At 32.7% G+C, this 17,951-nt stretch overlaps 4 protein-coding genes across 4 annotated transcripts in view; 1 reads left to right on the top strand and 3 right to left on the bottom strand.

Annotated features, from left to right (window-relative positions):
• The window catches only part of LOC135831131 (uncharacterized), a 31,711-nt gene extending 24,747 nt beyond the window's left edge, over positions 1–6,964 (bottom strand). The window contains exon 1 of the mRNA XM_065343400.1: positions 6,708–6,964. The gene's annotated coding sequence lies outside the window, so the exon portion shown is untranslated. The remainder of the gene's footprint in view (positions 1–6,707) is intronic.
• Positions 6,965–7,113: 149 nt separating this feature from the next.
• LOC135831134 (phytanoyl-CoA dioxygenase, peroxisomal-like) lies at positions 7,114–10,682 on the top strand. Its single transcript, XM_065343403.1, has 9 exons — positions 7,114–7,329; positions 7,443–7,508; positions 8,742–8,902; positions 9,075–9,240; positions 9,348–9,461; positions 9,570–9,719; positions 9,940–10,074; positions 10,166–10,303; positions 10,405–10,682. The coding sequence occupies exons 2-9, from the start codon at positions 7,443–7,445 to the stop codon at positions 10,456–10,458; spliced, it is 984 nt and encodes a 327-aa protein (XP_065199475.1). The 5' UTR covers positions 7,114–7,329; the 3' UTR covers positions 10,459–10,682.
• Positions 10,683–11,899: 1,217 nt separating this feature from the next.
• Positions 11,900–14,092, bottom strand: LOC135831135 (ras-related protein Rab-4B-like). The gene is made up of 6 exons (XM_065343404.1): positions 13,638–14,092; positions 13,418–13,498; positions 13,231–13,354; positions 12,778–12,995; positions 12,602–12,697; positions 11,900–12,479 (listed from the first exon to the last, which is right to left on the bottom strand). Exons 1-6 carry the CDS (start codon positions 13,654–13,656, stop codon positions 12,175–12,177), a joined length of 843 nt encoding a protein of 280 aa, XP_065199476.1. The 5' UTR covers positions 13,657–14,092; the 3' UTR covers positions 11,900–12,174.
• Positions 14,093–14,499: 407 nt separating this feature from the next.
• Positions 14,500–17,280, bottom strand: Lkb1 (Lkb1 kinase). Its single transcript, XM_065343402.1, has 7 exons — positions 16,765–17,280; positions 16,508–16,681; positions 16,299–16,431; positions 16,045–16,181; positions 15,786–15,971; positions 15,545–15,702; positions 14,500–15,468 (listed from the first exon to the last, which is right to left on the bottom strand). Exons 1-7 carry the CDS (start codon positions 17,109–17,111, stop codon positions 15,329–15,331), a joined length of 1,275 nt encoding a protein of 424 aa, XP_065199474.1. The 5' UTR covers positions 17,112–17,280; the 3' UTR covers positions 14,500–15,328.
• Between the last annotated feature and the right edge of the window lie 671 nt (positions 17,281–17,951).

Here is a 17,951-nt window from a genome sequence, read left to right as displayed (position 1 = left end):
TGAATTCATTATATTTTAATCATTTAGCTTGTTTCAAAGTTTTATTATGTTGTTTCAATACAGTAATAACGTTTTCACTCATAATTATTCACTTTCATTCTCTCTAACTAATAAAAAAATGCGTTTTAAAAAATGTCTAATCTCTGCCCGCGGGTATGCTAAAAAGTAAACAAACAAAAGGTAGAGCACCCTCTTAAATAAAAATAAAATACATATAGCACATACTTTTAATCAAATTGCTTAAAATTTAAAATAGAAAAAAATAGTGTGACCAACTGACCAAAAGCTCTCAAATTCCTAGAAAATTACCTAATTTTTAAAAAATACCTAATGATTAAAATTTGTGAAAAATTTGCCCACAATTTGGCAATTTCCCCTAAATAAAGGAGAGCCTCTTTCAAACCCAAAAAAAGGACACTTGAACAGCAACTTTATAAGATCCCTTCTCCTTTCATAACTTCTATTTACACACATGTGCACAAAATACTGAGAAATTCTTGTGACATTTTGTACTTTTTTCATTTTTTTTTTTTTCAGAGTAACCCCCAATTTTGGCATTTTTGTACTATAATGAATAACAATGAATGGAAAACGTAACCTAACGGAATTATCTGTGTAATGAAATAATGGAAAAATAACGTAACAAAAAATGTCAGAAATCTGAAACAATAACCTCATTACTCTTGACAATAATTACCAAAAAATTACAAAATTTGAAAGAGCCTAAAAAACAATTTTTGATGTAAATTTTGAATTTTCAAGGTTGAGCAGTTTTACTTTTTTCATTACTATTATTGCCTATTGGGCTCAAAAAATCACATTTCAATGGCATTTTTTCATCACTATCTGGGGTGCTAACCGTAACCGCAAAAAACCGAAAACCGTAACCAAACCCCAAACAAGAACCATAATTTTAGCCATTTTCAAACCCTAACTGAAAACAAAAAGTACAAAAACCGAAATTTCATAGGTTTTTTAAAAACCATAAAAACCATAACATTAATAATGAAGCAGAGTGAGTGAAACCGAAACCTAAACCGATGTAATTTATTTCGGTTTTTTTTCGGGTTTTCAGTTTGGGTTTTTTTAGTTTTTTCAATTTTTGGGGGGGGGGGATTTTTTCACATTTTTGACTTTTGAGACTCAAAATCCAGGGAAATTGGTAAATTTACTAATTAGTATTCTTGAAATAGTATATTATGCAACTAGGGAGATAATGTGATCTACAACAAATTTTGAGGTTTATTTCCCGAGCAAAGCGAGGGAAGTAACTCAAAATGGACAAAATGGTTGAAAATCACATTGTCTCCCCAGTTCCATAAAATATTTTACGTTTTTAAGGGAGAGAATCGCTAATTTGTCCGCCGAGCGATTAGCAAGCAGGAGGTAATGTAGCAGATTATCTCCCTAGAAACATAAAATATACTTATAGATATCCTTTTTTTAGAATTATTATGACATGACTGCAGTTTGTTTTCTAAGATTGAGAAATTTTGAAGAAATTAAAAAAAAAAATGTAAAACCGAAAAAAAAACCAAAACTGAAACTGATATTTTTGTATACAGGGGTCGGCATAAGTTAGTATTCGCATTCGAAAACTGATGCCTTCTTTTTAACATCCTATGGTGTGTAATTAATAGATAAGAGGGTCTTGTAGGTAGTGCATTGTGTTTGTAGAAGTCCCATCAACACCTTGGTAATAATAGTTTCATTCCCCGCTTTGTCACTACAGTAAAAAAATTAATTTTTGTTTGAAAAAATTTTCGTTTGTGCAAATCGGAATACTAACTTATGCCGACCCCTGTATAAGATCAAAACTGAAACCGAAAACCAGAATTTTGAATTTCAAAACCAAAACTGAACCAAAAACCAAAAAATTTCAAGGAAAAATTGGAGTGAAAGCGTAATTGTTATTAAAATAATTAAGGTTAGCACCCCTGATCACTATAGGGATTTGACAAGACAACTGTCGCGCTCTAGGAAATAGTAGTCAAAACTAATGAAAGGTCCTGTTATCATCAGCAATTTTGAGTACATTACATTATTTACATTCCAATGTTTATACTGGGACCTTTCATCAGCCAATCAGAAACAAGGCGACACTAGCGCGGCGCACCTCTGACAAGTTCCTATTGGGCTCAGTCAAAAATCACATTTCAACAGTACTTTCGCTGATCCTACCAATGGCACTAAGAACCACACTGAAATTTATATTGATGAAGAAATAGTTGATATTCTGAAGAAAATATCAATACCGACAACTGACAAGTATCAATTTTGCAAATCCCAGGAAAAAGTTCATTCAAGATACTACAAAAATTCACCCAAAACTTAAAATATTGATATATCTGCCTGACATAATAAGAACTAGGAAGTCAGAGCCAGTAATGTCATTATCCACTACACCAGTAATTTTTCATCAAATGAATTCAGCAGGATAAAAAAACACTTGAATTGAAAAAAAAGCAACATAAAAATTGTAGAAACTTTAATCATAAAACTAATATGCTTCAACTGTAATTGCATGGTATTCAATTCCGCAAAATAATAGGTGCGTGATTAAATCTGCATACTATCTAGAATACACAATGTATTCTACATGAACGCGCCGCCAAAAAATAGTGTCTACATTATGTAGCAAAATGATTACAGCATCGAATACACTGAAAGTTATTCCCTATGTTTTGGTAGAGACTGTACTTTTCCTTTAAAACAGAACCGCTTTCATTGATCCACCAGCCTGACGCGACCTACAATCACGAGGTAAAGAGAAACGGGAAGAATGTGAATGCGTAGAAGGTTACACAAAGAAACTTGATTTCATACTAAGCAGGCGTCTGGTGTATGGCGCGGTGTGCCGTGAGCTCGCTAACTTTATTACTATCACAGCTGCGTTCAGTTTCCTCACCATTCTTATCTATCAGTCATTTAGGAACTTGATGTGAAACGAGCAACATCATTTTAACAACCATTATTAAGTGATGTCAAGTTGAAACGCAATAGACGGCGATATAATTTTTTTAATTAAGTTATAGCAATTGTAATTAAAAAACTCTGTTGTTATAAATATTGGAATAAAAGCAATAACTGTATTTAGGCTCATTTTCATTCATTTCATCTGGGTAAAAACGTATGTTGAATAAATCTTGACCATCATTTTCATTTTTCAAATTATAGCACAGCAGAATGCAAAACAAACATGTTTGAACCCAATCTGCTTGTTTTCATGCGCGTGCACAACCACAAAATCTGGTATTGCTAATAACATTTTCAACATTTTCCTATTAACCAGTTTATCTCCATTTTCTGATAAAGTTGAGCCGATCTTAAGATTGTCTGTAATCTATAAACTATGAAGTTACAGAAAAGTTGACTGTACACAACCTTATGCTGTAGTTCTAGTTCACATTGTCTGTAACTTTCTACAGAAATGAATGAAGAAAGTTATGGGAAAGTAAAATGAAATCAACTTTTCTCTCAGAGTTATGAACAATCATAAGCCGTGTTTCTTCATAACATGACCTCCGTGTGGCGGTTAAGGAAATCCCCGATTATAATTTCAATGACGGGGATTCCCCGCACTGACCTATGTGTGGTGGTTAATGAAATCCCCGCTTTCAATTTTGATGGCGGGGATTCCCCGCACTTCTGATAGAAGTTTGTATTTTATAATGTACTTTTGCATTTGTGTGTTCTGTTATCTTACAATGAACACACCAAGATTTATTTCAAACATTTCTTCAACAATCACTATTGTGATTGTTGTCTCCCTTGTCTCTTTTATTTGATATTGCATCAACAAACAGGATATGACATTGGAATTCCCTCTTGATAATTTACATAATGTCAAAGAGAAAAATATGATATCAATGTGGTTCTGCCCAGAAACGCTGATAAGCAAGAATCAAATTCCTCTGTCCTCTCTGGGCTGTACATGTAATTGTGAAACATGAATGATACAAATTTTGGTGAATAAATACAAAATCAACATCACTACCTTATATGTGGTACTTTGCCATCATGGTATAAGTTGGGTTTGGGAGTGAATTCAACCACCAAGGTATAATATTCATCATGAATACCAGCTGTATGTGAAGTAAATGAATTGAGGGAATCCCCGCAAATGATATTTTCACTTAGGGTACAGTGCATCATAAAGCTTGAAGTGAGAGCGTAGGCATTAAAATACGGGGTATGATGTCGTGGTGAGGGAATCTCCGCTATTGATGGAGATAAATTGAGGGAATCCCCGCAAATGATATTTGCTACTTCAGTGCATCATTAAGCTCAAAGTTGAAACTTAGGCATATAAAAATGGAGTGATGGAGTGGTGAGGGAATCCCCGCCTTTGATCAAAACTTGATAATCCTAAGGAACTGGCATACTACTCAAGCTTGTATGAGATCAGTTGGATTTTGGGTTACTGTTATCACAAAATCAAGTCTATAGGAAAATTTGATGAAAGCAGGGAATCCCCGTTATCACTTCTAATTCTTACCACTTTTATCAACAGTATTTCAAGCTGGACCTATAAGTATGTAAGGAATCTCTAAATGTCAATGTCAAAATATCAATGAAGAACGAGGATTTCTCAAGCAGCCTCTGCTACATAATTACACACATTATTGCAGCCCACAAAACACAATGAAAGTAATGAACTCTGGCATTTTGTGAAACAGTGATTCGATACCACAACTACTTCGCAAAATACCCTAACTAAATTTTTACTAAGGAATGATTGAACTCTTGACAGCAATGTGCCTCTGAATATCCTTGAAACATAAAAATTATAAAATCAAGTAATGTTGTATCACTTCAATAAATTCATAATTTCACAAAATGCCTGTAAAATATGCAATGTAATTTCACAACACGCCTCACAATGAGATCGCTCACTTTATAAATAATATCTATGTATGATGCACACAACAAGCAATATCACATCACAAAACTCGATTCTCATCCATCAATGGATGACTGCACCAGTTGACAACAAACTCATAGTCAGTCATTACCTCATTACACAAAATGCTTATTGCCTGAAATACTGATGTCACTCCCCAAAGTTCCAAAAAACAAAATTATCATGAAAATTTAACCTTGCGTATACTGCCAAAAAAAAAACACCAGGTGCCAAAAAGGCACCAAAATGCAATTTTTATTTAAAAAGCCACCGGGTGCCAAAAACGGCACCACAATACATTTCAAAATTTAAAAATACAGCAGGTGCCGTTTTTGGCACCCAGTGGTTTTTTAAATAAAAATTACATTACTGGTGCCGTTTTTGGCACCGGTGGTCTACGCAGGGTTAATCCATTCCACGTACAACAAAATCAACTGAACAACAATCAGAGATTAACACACTACTCAATAATTCAACCATTACCAAAAATGCCTGAAATCACAGTCATTTCACAAAATGCCTGAACTGCTCACTTCATCAAGTTTCATCAAGTTCAATCACTTAATAAACATCAATGAAGAGAACATCAATGAAGAGAACATCAATATTCAAGAATACACTTTTCATGTATCCAGGAATGACCTTCAGCGATCAACAATTTAGTCAATACACAAAATGCCCAAGTGTAATGTTCACATTTCAAAACAGTTATGACAAATTGTTGTTACAGAAACAATATCAAGTATTCGGAACATTTCAGAAAGTTATCAGTCATTTTACAAAATGACTACGGCTATTCACTCATTGAAATGTAGTCTTGCACGCAATACTTGAATCAAATACACATTTCATAAAAATTTCACTCATAATTGCTGTATAATAAAATGATATGTCACAAGAAACCAACCAGTCAAAAAATGAAACGTGGCATGTCACACAGCAGTTTATACGTTTATTGTTCTAGAACACCGGGTGTCATGAAAAATAAATATCACTGTTCAACGCAGGCAAATGAATTCCGCTTTTCAAGATATAATTTTTCCATCAATGATCAATAAGTCAAGCGCCCATACAAGATTTCAAAAGCAATAACTGAGCAGTCATTTCAAGAAATAATCAACTGATATTTTTCAGTCTTTATCTTGATGAAGTCAATGTCAGTCATTTTGCAAAAAGACTACACAAGCAAACTACTCATAAGTCATAAGTATCACAATATTTTTATGACGAAGTTCAAGTTAGATAACTCATTGACAAAAAATTGATAACTTCTAGAACCATGAATTGAATCGAAATTCGAAAATGAAATTGAAATTATTGCTACAATACGCGAATAAGAATTCAAAAACTGTTGTATCATTACTGTACCTACAGGTACTGAGGAAAATACGACTGTTTTATGTAAACAATAAGGTAGCATATAATCGACACGTAAATTTACGTAGCTTTGAAAAAAAAAACTGTCAAAATACGGAATTCGTTAATTACACGTGTAAAAAATTACACTTGCTAACCTGAACTGAACTGAACTGAACAATTTAAAAATCATGCAACAGAATTTTGCAGGGAAGTTCGACGATCATTTTCATTAAAATATTTATACTCGTAATACCTATAAGAAAAAATCTCCGATCTCCTTCGTAAATCGTAATTAGACGTGAACGCGACACATCATGCACATGCCGACTCGGAAGTATAAATAAAACTAAACTAACCCATTATGAAAAGCCGCGTATGTGGTAATGAAGTATTAAGCGTAATGATATGGTACCCGCTAATAAAAATTAACAATATATCAACTTACTCTGTATTTGTGCTTGACTTAATAAAATTTGATTTACATTAATGATCTAAACTATTCCACTACACAATACACCAAAGGAAAAATTAATAGTTTCACAATTTATGAACATCACGCAGTAAGGTCGAATCGTCAAATGACAAATACGTTCGATAGACTGCATGAAACTAAACTGAATCTCGTGAAAGTGTGCCTGAATTCGACTGTTCGACCTTCTCTTCGTAAGCTTCCCCCTCCAACAATTCTGCGAAATAAATTTTTATCCTCGAATCAACCAACCACGTACATGCGCCGGTCTCGTACACGTCATGAGGCATCACGGACAAAAGAACAAAACAACTACATCAACAAAATAAACGTCGCGCGCATATTTATGACAGTATTTATAACATAGCGATGAATTGAGTTAATCTTCAGTTGTACAAAAAATGTGATTCTGTGATGGTTGTGTTGAAAAACTCACGCATCACAGGTGGTTGCGGAAGTAATGTGAATGTGAAATTGTGAATTAATTGATGAAACATAATTTCATCATTGATACAATTGTAGAAAAACTGTTCATAAAAATCATCAATTTATTTTCAAGGTCAGATTACCTAAGTAACCTAGAACCTAGATTAGCAAGGTAAGTTTTTGGATTTTGTATTAGATACTTCCCAAAAGTTGATTACCTACTTACTAACAATACTTTTTTTTTTTTTTTTTTTAATTTTTTAAATTATTATTTTTTTTTTTTAGATGAAAGCTGTCGACAGATTGGCTGTTCTATCGAGACACCTATCAACTAAAAATAATCCAAATTTGGTGAGTAGTTATTGATATCTTCATTCTTCGTAAACGAATATTCTATATTTCAACATTTTCTTCACTACGATCTGATTTCATTCTTTTATTGTGGGTAGTTAGCTGTTCTCTTTTCATATGTTCTTTGAAAAGAAAGCTTGTACCAAATAAAACTTATACGAGTAAGTAGATAGTTTCTTGAAAATTTTTATCGACATCGAATCCCTCACCACTTTTCTCCACTTGTCGATGAAATCTGATACTCTTGAAGTGAAATGAAAACCACATATTTCATGATAAGTATGTACTTATATAAGCGTCATAAAAATTGTAAATTTCGAAATACTTCATGTTTTGTCTCACATAGAAAAATTTGGAGAAATCAAATTATTTAGTTACCTAATTTGAATTTTGAGAAATTTCATTCCGTTCGATTGGTATTCCATTTTTTCATGTTATTAGGTATTAATATAAAAAAGTGTGTATGTACTCGTAGTATGATGGCCCACGTGTCCTTGTTTTGATCTAGCGAGGGTCGGAGGTGAATGGTGTTCAGTTCCTTGTACATGCTCGAGTACTTTTCGAAAAACTGCTCATCGACTGATAATACCTAATGATAATTATCTCGATAATACTCTATCGCTATGTAATTTACTTGTAAGTTTGGTGTAATAAACAGCATTGTTTATTTAGCTTTACTATCTTGAATGAACTTAACGTAAACCACCTACCAATGTTTCAAGTAGGTATAGAGATAATTTCAAAATGTTCAAAATTCACATCGTTAGCCCGGAATAATTTCAACAATAAGATACATGTGACAGGTGATATTCCGACGTTTTGAAATCGATTTCAATCAATTGCAAAATGAGCACTACAGAGGTACTGACATTAAGTACATAGGTAGTTATGCTAAGGGGTAGGAATCCCTCAGGTTGTTGAACTCGTTATAGAATTTGTTTTGATAAGTAGCCAATAAGATTACTTGGAAACACAACTGATGTTATTCGCTTTTCTTGAAACACATTCCTATAAAGTTTTTATCTCGTTACATCTCATTAGCTACTTCTACTTGAATGAGAAAATTTTCAGGGGGTGAAAAACTAGGTCGCACCTTCGTCGTTCCTACCCCTCCTAGCGAGGCAGGTACTTGGTATCAAAAAGTTGAAAGTTTTTTATTACACTACACCATCTCTATTCACTTCAGGCATTATTATTGAAAATTAATAAAATTGATTGATGTTTGTTTTTCAGTGTTTGAATAATGTAGCTGCTGTATACACCTACGATAACCCTCAGTTCAATTATACATTACCTAATAGCATATTATCGGATGAACAACGTAAATTTTATGATGATAATGGCTTCTTAGTCATTGAAAAATTGATTCCCGATGAACTCCTGGATAAATTTGCGTATGTAGAATGTACCTATATTAATATTTTAATTCCAATTTAAGTAATGTATTTCAAGTACCTATTGAAAAGTAGGGAATGGCTTGACGAATTCAAGTTTTCAGTTTTTAAGAAATTGTTTCCTCAATGCTATACCCATCATCTAATCTATGGTATTTTATAATTTTATTAGTCAACGATTCGTCGACATATGTGATGGAAAAATTGACAAAGGCAATATGACCTTAATGAAGGATATATCACTATCCAAAACAAATGCCAAAGGTGAATTCCTCTACAATAAAATTCAGCATATATCTTTTGACGAAGTGTTTACCGAATACATGTTTTTTCCGCCTGTAAGTACTTATGTGAAATTCTCGTAATTTTTTTCAAAATAAAAAAATTCGTTCTAGTAAAAAGGTAATTAGAAATGTTATTTTTATTTCTTTTAATACACTTCTAGTTACTTGACATTGTCGAATGTTTTACTGGACCTAATATTATGGCTGTGCATTCAATGTTAATTAACAAACCTCCAGATGTTGGAACCTTATCGTCAAGGCACCCTGTACATCAGGTAAAATATACTTATTAGGTACTCGTAAATGGGAATAAATTGAGCTATAAAAAATATAAATAACTAGCTCGGTAATGGCGAGTAATTAAATTTTATGCGTTTTTCCAGGATTTGTACTATTTTCCATTTCGACCTGCGAAAAGAATTGTGGCTTCTTGGACAGCAATGCAACGTATTACTGCTGAAAATGGGTGTTTATTTGCATTACCTGGTACTCATAAAGGTGTACTGCATCGACATGATTATCCTGAGTGGGAAGTAAGATTATCATCATATTATTTATGTGTAGGTAGTAGGTACCTGTGGTGGCTGTGGTTGTGGTGAAAATTGAATGTTTTATTGAAGGGTCCTCTTCTGATTAGGCCTGAGTCAGAGTGTGCAGCTCCTATAAGTGCTGATGCATTGAACTACAAAATTTAAAAATTGAAAAAAATTGCCTCAAATTTTTTCGTTTGAAGTAATAATGGAATTTTTTCAGGGTAATGTCAATAAAATGTATCACGGTGTCCGAGGATTCGACTCTCATCCTATTGTAAATTTAGAGATGAACAAAGGTGATACCGTATTTTTTCACCCATTACTGGTTCATGGATCAGGACCCAACCTTACCAAAGTAATATCATTGTTGCTTGATAAAGGAATAGTTCTGGAAGAATAATGAATACCTACCATGAAAAACGATAATTTTTGGTTTTCATTTTCAGGGTTTTCGAAAAGCCATATCTTTTCATTATGCCGCTAGTGAATGTGAATACATCGACGTTAAAGGAACGATTCAGGAAAATATTGCCAAGGAAGTATTGGAAACTGGGAAAATCAAAGGAATGGATTTAGATTATTGTGTAAGCCAGCACAACTCCTTTGCAGCTCTTTTACACTTTATTTAGAATTTGAAAGCTTCGAAATTGAAAAAATATTTTTCATGTTTTTTTTTCTATTTTAGATGTTGTGGAAATTGAAAAGTCGTCTGGCTCGAGGATCAGTAATTAATTTATGAAATTTCTCTTATAAGTTGTCGTCACAAATATGTCCATTTTCATTCAATTTATATAGTGATCATTCAAGCTCAAGTTACCTGAACATGATTATATTTTATTGTACGATTTCTGTGCGTATTTCTTAAGTTTGTGATACTTCTATTGGTATATTATTGGCGAGGTTTTATGTTTTATAAATTTGTATATGTATGCATTTAAAATAATACATAAATGATTTCATTCATCCCTGTTAATTAATCAACGCTCATACATTTTTATACAATTCGTTTATAAATTGAAAGTTGAATAAATCCGCTTCAACTGATGATTATGATGATGATGATGATGATGACATTTCTAGTGAATGATTAAAAAATTATTTATTTATTCAGTTAGTCACTCAGTCGCTATTATTGTATTACGGTTCATTGATTAGATAGTTACGTTATTTCACGCGATTGTTTTTGGTTTTTTAAAAAATAAACCAAATTTTAAAAATTAATCAAAATTAAAAAAATGATCAACATAAGCTGCAAAATAATAATTCGCACCTAATGTCATCTTAGATTATCATGATGTTTCAGGGTAAAAAATACTATAATTTTTTGCCATTTCTACTAACTATGCAATTTAAACTGAGTCTATGGGAGTATATTTGCATTACCTTCGAACCACGGAACTACAGTAGTCTTGTTAAAAACAACGTTTTTTATTTGAAAACCAATTCTCGATTTTCTAAATTGACATAGGCAGTTTTTTAGTAGTGGCGAGTAAAGCGGCGGGGTTTGCGCCAGGAAGAGGAACATTTTGTATGTGGAGGCGGATCGAAAAAAAAACATGTCCTGAATCTTGACAAAAATTGGTGGGAAAGTTTACTTTGAGTAAGCGAGATTACCCAGAAAAATGTTGAGCCCTTTAGCTGTTCAGAGGGCTGAGCCAGAGGTCTCAAAATAGGGTCACTTTCGAAAAAATCGTGGTTTTGTGCCACTTTTGGATAGTATAACCTGTGCAATCCCTCAGTCATCTCCCTCAAAAGTTGCGATTTGAGCTCTGAACCTCCTTGACTCACTGAATTCAAAATTTATAATCACTTTTAGCTTTCTACCAAACGCTGAAAATTACAATTTTTTATCAACTTGAAAGCTTTTTTCCACCATTAAAAATTCTTTTGATGAAAAACTAACGCTGAATTCGTTGTTTAGCAGGTCAAAATACTAAGATTTCTACATTTTTCGCGATAGTTTTGATTAAATTTTCAAAATTCGTATTTTTCAACTTTTTTCAGTGGATGTAAACAAAAAAATTCTGGCAAAAAGTGAATTCAGACGGTTTGGTCAAAATGATTGTGAAAAGTGTGGTAATCGTGGTATCCACCTGTTTCAAATTATCACAAAACAGTCACAACAAATATGATCTAGAACCTGAGAAGTAAACTTTAAACCAAATGATACTTATGGCAAATCAGAAATCTTTATTATTTCATCTTTTCGTTTGTATTTTTAATTTCATATGCTACATAGGTATTTAATAAATATTTTTTTTAAAAAATGGGTGGACACTAGACAGAATTAATTGGGCATCAGTATTAGGTAATACTTATGCATAAGTAGGTAGGTATTCCACTTGTTAGAACGTTGTTACTCGATCTCCTTTCTACTTCGATTTCGCAATTTTTTCACTTTTCAAAGCATTCTCCTTATGTCTTGAATTAAACTTCGATTATTAATTTCAAATGTTCATAACCTTTCATCTGTTTCATCAATGCGCGCTTTGATGATGTAAAAATCTTCGATTTTCTTCTCCAAGCTGGATAATTTTTCATATAAGGATGCAATTTCCTTTTTTATGACTTCGCAAACAATTTTCTTGATACGAGTCTCCTGCGTTCCGACTTCATTAAAAGTGATGAGTGATTCATCAGTACTCACTTCGCAATTGTTCTGACAGTTTACTTTAGCATTTAATAATCCCACAGACGCGTGATTTTTTTTTGGTATTTTTGTGATACTCGGAGGAACTCTAATCGTATTTTTGAGTTCTCCTGAAATTAAAAATTAAAAAATAATAATACTTAATAATTTTTGTCAACTGAACGATGATATTATAATACCTTATGTTATCACTCAAAATTAAAATTTAGTCACACATTAAAAATTTACAAACCTGTTTTAATCTTATTGACTACTTGTTCACAACATAATAAAAATGCTTCTTCCACATTTTCTCCGGATTTAGCGCTTGTTTCTAAATAAATAAGCTCTGAAATATGCAATTATTTTATTTGAATAAATTCAAAGATGTACAATTGAATGTAAGGAAATTAGGTATTAGGTACCTACCATTTTCACGAGCATATTGTTCCGCTTCCAAGATGGAAACTTCTCTCTCGTTTTCTAAATCTTTTTTATTACCCACTAATAATATCACAGCGTGAGGATTCATCAGGGAACGCGCTTGATCCAGCCATTTCCATAATGCATCAAATGTTCTTCTATTTGTAATATCGAATACTAACAGAGCACCGACTGAATCTTTATAATAATCTCCCGTAATCACTCTAAAATGCAAATAAACGACTGACTTCTCAATAATTTATACCCTACACTACCTATCTGACGAATCAATCAAATATAGGTACAACTCAGTAGGTACTCACCCAGTTTTTAAAAAAAAATAAAAAACACGATTAGCTATGTAGGTACCTACCTATTCGTATGTTAACCTAAATAATAATATAGAATAACAATTAAATACGATTACGGAATAGGTGCCTTAAAAATTGTGAATCTTACTGAAAATTTTGTCGACCAGATATGTCCCATATTTGTAACTTGGTGGTTTTCCCGTCTGTCCAGTCTGTCTGTACAATTTTTGACCCAACGTTAACGGTAATTGTGAATGCATAACGTGCTTCAACTAAATTTATTGAATTTTGAATTTATTAATAAAAATTATAAATTTTAACAATCGAAAACTTACATTTTTTCTCGATAAACTGATCAAGCAAACACGATTTACCACTACTTTCTTCTCCAGTAATAAGAAATTTTAGTAGAATATCTGAAAAAAAAGCATGATTAGTTTTCGCTGATTCATATGCTGGTAAGCAATTATTTCACACCCGATTTCAATTGAAGTGCATGATCTAACGACAATATTAAACGTCAAAATAATTCGGAATGGAATTATCAAAATTTACCGTAAGGTTCCTGGGACATATTTAGTTCAAAATATCAACTGAACACTTGGCAAAAGTAAACTGTATGAAATTAGAATTTATTATTCACACGAATGGTTCTTCGAGAAAACTGAAAACATTTTATTTGGGAGAATCCAGAAATCTGCATTTTAAAATTAATCAGCGTCACATAAATTTTTATCATTCGAGTAGGTAGGTGTAGAGAGATAACAAAAATTATACTCGTATAAAATGTATAGTCGATTAGTCGATATTTAATTAGGTAATTTCGTTTTACTGTTTTCAATAGATAGCAATTTTCTACGAAAAATAAAAAATTTTATGAATTAACAGAAATTTCCCATTTTTAATAAATTCTCATTACAAAAAAAAATTAGAAAAAAAAGTGACTCATTTTAATTGAAGAGTATAAAATTAAATCGAAGGATAAAATCCACGAAGTTTAACCAGCGAATGCAGCAAGATTAGTATCATAGATACCTCATACTACCTACTTACCTAATTTCCCACATCAGATTGATTATTTTCACAGCATCAGCATCCCAGTCAACAGCTGTTGCTATACCAGTGACAAATTCTTGTTCGTTCTTGTTTAATCAATCTGTTATCAATCCATCTCATTTTAATTTGTTTTCGAACTTGATGAGTTTTTGTACAATTCTTATCAACAATTTGAGTAAATGTTTTGTCAGCTTCTTGAATAATTTTCAAAAAGTTCACTTGTAAAATGTTTTGCATAAATCGCTTTGAGCTTGAATGCGCATAAAACTATGATCTTTCGACAAAAAAATTCACAATGTCCATGTTTTTCAGATATTTGTTTCCCATCAAACAGCACGGTAAAACATAAATGGGAATTCAGTTACACATGACATGATTTATTATTTATTCATTATAATAAATAATTCCATTCTCTGTTATCAGCTATAAACGCAAAACAATTTTATACAGTTACCTATATTTTTCAAATTCAACCATGACATTTTGTTGGGTACAATGCTTAAAATAATGAGGCAGTGAATTTGTATCACTCGCATGCATTATCAAATATTTTTCTCGAAATTTAAAATTCAACCAATATGACAACTGATTTCAACTTCAGCACATTGTTGCATCAATAATTAGTGTACCTCGCATTTTTTTTAAATAAAATATTTCAACGTGAACAGATTATTTTTTACGATAATAAATAAATTTTTATAATTCATCGAGAATATTTTCAAAAGGAATTATTCCAGTGTCATTAATTCATCCTCTTAGATAACATGTTTAAACACGTAAATTTGTACGAAATAAAACACCAACGTTCTGGAAAAAAATCATTTTGCAAAATAGTCATTGGATCACAATTGCATAGATAGTACACATTGTTACCACGTAGGTAGATATACGTTTTTCAAAAATCCTGATAAGCATAACGTAGGTAATTAAAAAAATCGAAGATTTAAAACAAAACATAACTAAAAATAATATTCGATTCGATTCTTTGAAAAAAATTAAGATACCTATCTATGATCACATTTTCAGAGTAATAAAAACCAGCGAAACGATAACAGAAAACTATATAAAGAAAAGCGGTTATTTTTGAAACAATTAAACAAGAGACTAGTAATTGTACGACAGAAATCGTACCGATGATTTTGATTAATGCTAAATAAGCGGGTAGTTAGGTACTTGAAAATTTCGTACGATCACGATGTACGACAGTTGGTAAGTTTTTTCACATTTAGACACGGCAACGGATGACGTCGCCAAGAACTTTGTTTCGCGTTTATCGACGTACTTCTACTCAATTTTTTCTCGGTGCTTTCTGATATTGAATTTTCTTCTTCTGTAAAAAAAACCATCACGATGAGCATACACTCGAGTACTAGGAAATTAATCCAAAGAGGAAAAAATATACCTACCATTGAGTTGGTGAGCGGTAACAAATTGAGGATTTTCATCACTACCGTAGTGGTAAGCAATTAAATATGGCAATACTGTCATTGTATGCAGATCGTCACCACGTAAGGCAGGAACTGGCACAGCGTTTTCGAGTTTCACCGGGTGACTGATGAACCACCTTGAATATACGTTTACAAAAATTAATTCGTATGAAAAAACCTGCTCAACGAGAAACGTTTCGGAACAATGAAATCAACTTACGGATGATTCCTAATTTGTTGGATGGTAAACCGATTCTCGGGCTCTTTCTGTAGCATACCATCGAGAAGCGATCTTAAAGGTTCTTTTATTGAATCTGGTAAACTCAACATGCCTTGACCTATACTTTCAAACAACCTGTACACGTTATCTCCTTTGAAAGGATATTCTCCAGTAATTAAATAATACCTGAAAAATTAACCATAGTTACAATTAATTTCGTCTCAAAATTTCACAAACAATGCAATCCAAACAAACTCACAAGGTAACTCCACTGCTCCAAATATCAATCTTGAAACCGGAAAATGATTCCGCACCGTTGGCAATCTCTGGTGGTTGAAATGCCGGTGAACCTTGTGTGGTGTAACAAGTGTCATCCGCTGCAAAGGTATCCAATGCCTGACGACAAAATTTACAAAAAGACGTTACACGAATTACATATATTCAAAAATAACCACAATATGTTCATATACACGAAGAGCAAATAATACTCAAAAAAGAGTACAGTGTAATTACCTCTGCAACGCCGAAATCTGATATTTTCAAAGTACCGTCAAGCGTGAGGAGTAAATTACCAGGTTTAATATCCTTATGAACGATACCCTTACCATGTAGATACTCTAAACCATCAATCAATTGTTGGAAATATCTGTAATGCAATCTTACGTTAACATAGATTCGAATTGCTGATTCGATTTCAAACTTTACGGTACGTAATTACGTACCCATGAGCTTGCCACTGAGGAAACGTTTGACCGGGTGAATTTTCCAACATATCTTGAAGACCACCTACGCAATATTCCATCACCAAATACATCTTTTGTTTTTCTTCGTTGACCATAACTTCGACTAATTCTATCACATTTCGATGTTTCAAACGTTTTAGTAATTTAATTTCTCTGAAAATTGAAAAAAAATCGATCGATATCAGAAATTAACATCGAAAGAGAATTATAAATATTTTAGATCCATTATCACGAACCGATCAACATTTTGTTCTCCATTTGGAATTCTTCGAAGTTTCCTCTTCTTTAGAATTTTAACTGCTCTCCGACAAAGTGTTTCCATATCTAATAATTCTTTCACTTTACCGTAACTTCCTTCTCCTAACATATCGCCCATAACATATTTTCCTATCAACTTGCATCTTTCTTTCTTGCTTCTGTATATTATTTGATCCGAATCTACTCTGTGGAAACCCATGTCATTCGCAGTACCGTCATTATCATCGTTCCATGGCTGAAAGCAATAATCATTGAAAGCTTTGGTGTTCAGTTCGATTTCGTCGTTTCCAAATTCGAATTCTTCAATCGCCATGTTATCACTCATTACGGAATCATTTTACTTTTCTACCGGTGAAACGAATATTACTTTACGACACTTTGGATTAAATTGTAGTTTTAATTTGAGACAATTTTCTCAAAGCACGAACACTTTATTAAATAAATTGAAAACTTTCACAGTGTAAACAAACTTTTGATTGATATGATATGAAAAATCCTTTACGGTTAGATTGAGCAAGATTTTTTATGTATTTACAAAACGCCACTTCTCATGGTTCACCTTCTTATTTTGTCCCCTCACAAGTGGAAGTAGTGCAATGTTTCGATAAATAAACTAAAGTAAACTCAGAGTTGAAGTTTAAATTTCAAACTTTAAAGTTCTTAACATTGAATTTTTCAAATTTCATTTCAATTTGGGGAAATCCTCTTTCCATCTGGAATCTAACAACGTTTTCAGGATCAGGAGAATACGCCTACGGTACTTATAGGTAGGTAGGTAGTTTTGAAAATACAAAATGACTGGAGTGAAGTGAGGAGGAGGACAAAAGGTTTCGAAAATTCACAATTCCTCAGATGTAAAAACAATAGCATAACTTTTGGAAGTCAATTTTTCTATTCTCAATCTCAAGGGTCAAGGGTCAAGGGTCAACCTCAACTGTCAAGGCTTAAATTTTGGCCAGATTCGCTTGGGTAGAAGATTTTGAAAATTTCAGATTTTTACACTTCAAGGACAGCGGTGCACAGGGCCGTACCGAAGTGGTTCTTTGGGGGGGGGGACATAATGCCAACTGGTAACATTTTTTGCCTTGAAATTTCCAACTCAAATTTTTTCAAGAAGGACTTTTAGCAGGACATTTTTTAAACAAATGGGGGGTTTGGAGGAGGG

The sequence above is a fragment of the Planococcus citri genome, chromosome 1 (assembly GCF_950023065.1).
Source record: "Planococcus citri chromosome 1, ihPlaCitr1.1, whole genome shotgun sequence".
In the NCBI taxonomy this organism is placed as follows: Eukaryota; Metazoa; Arthropoda; class Insecta; order Hemiptera; family Pseudococcidae; genus Planococcus; species Planococcus citri.
This window is presented reverse-complemented; position numbering and strand designations above follow the sequence as displayed.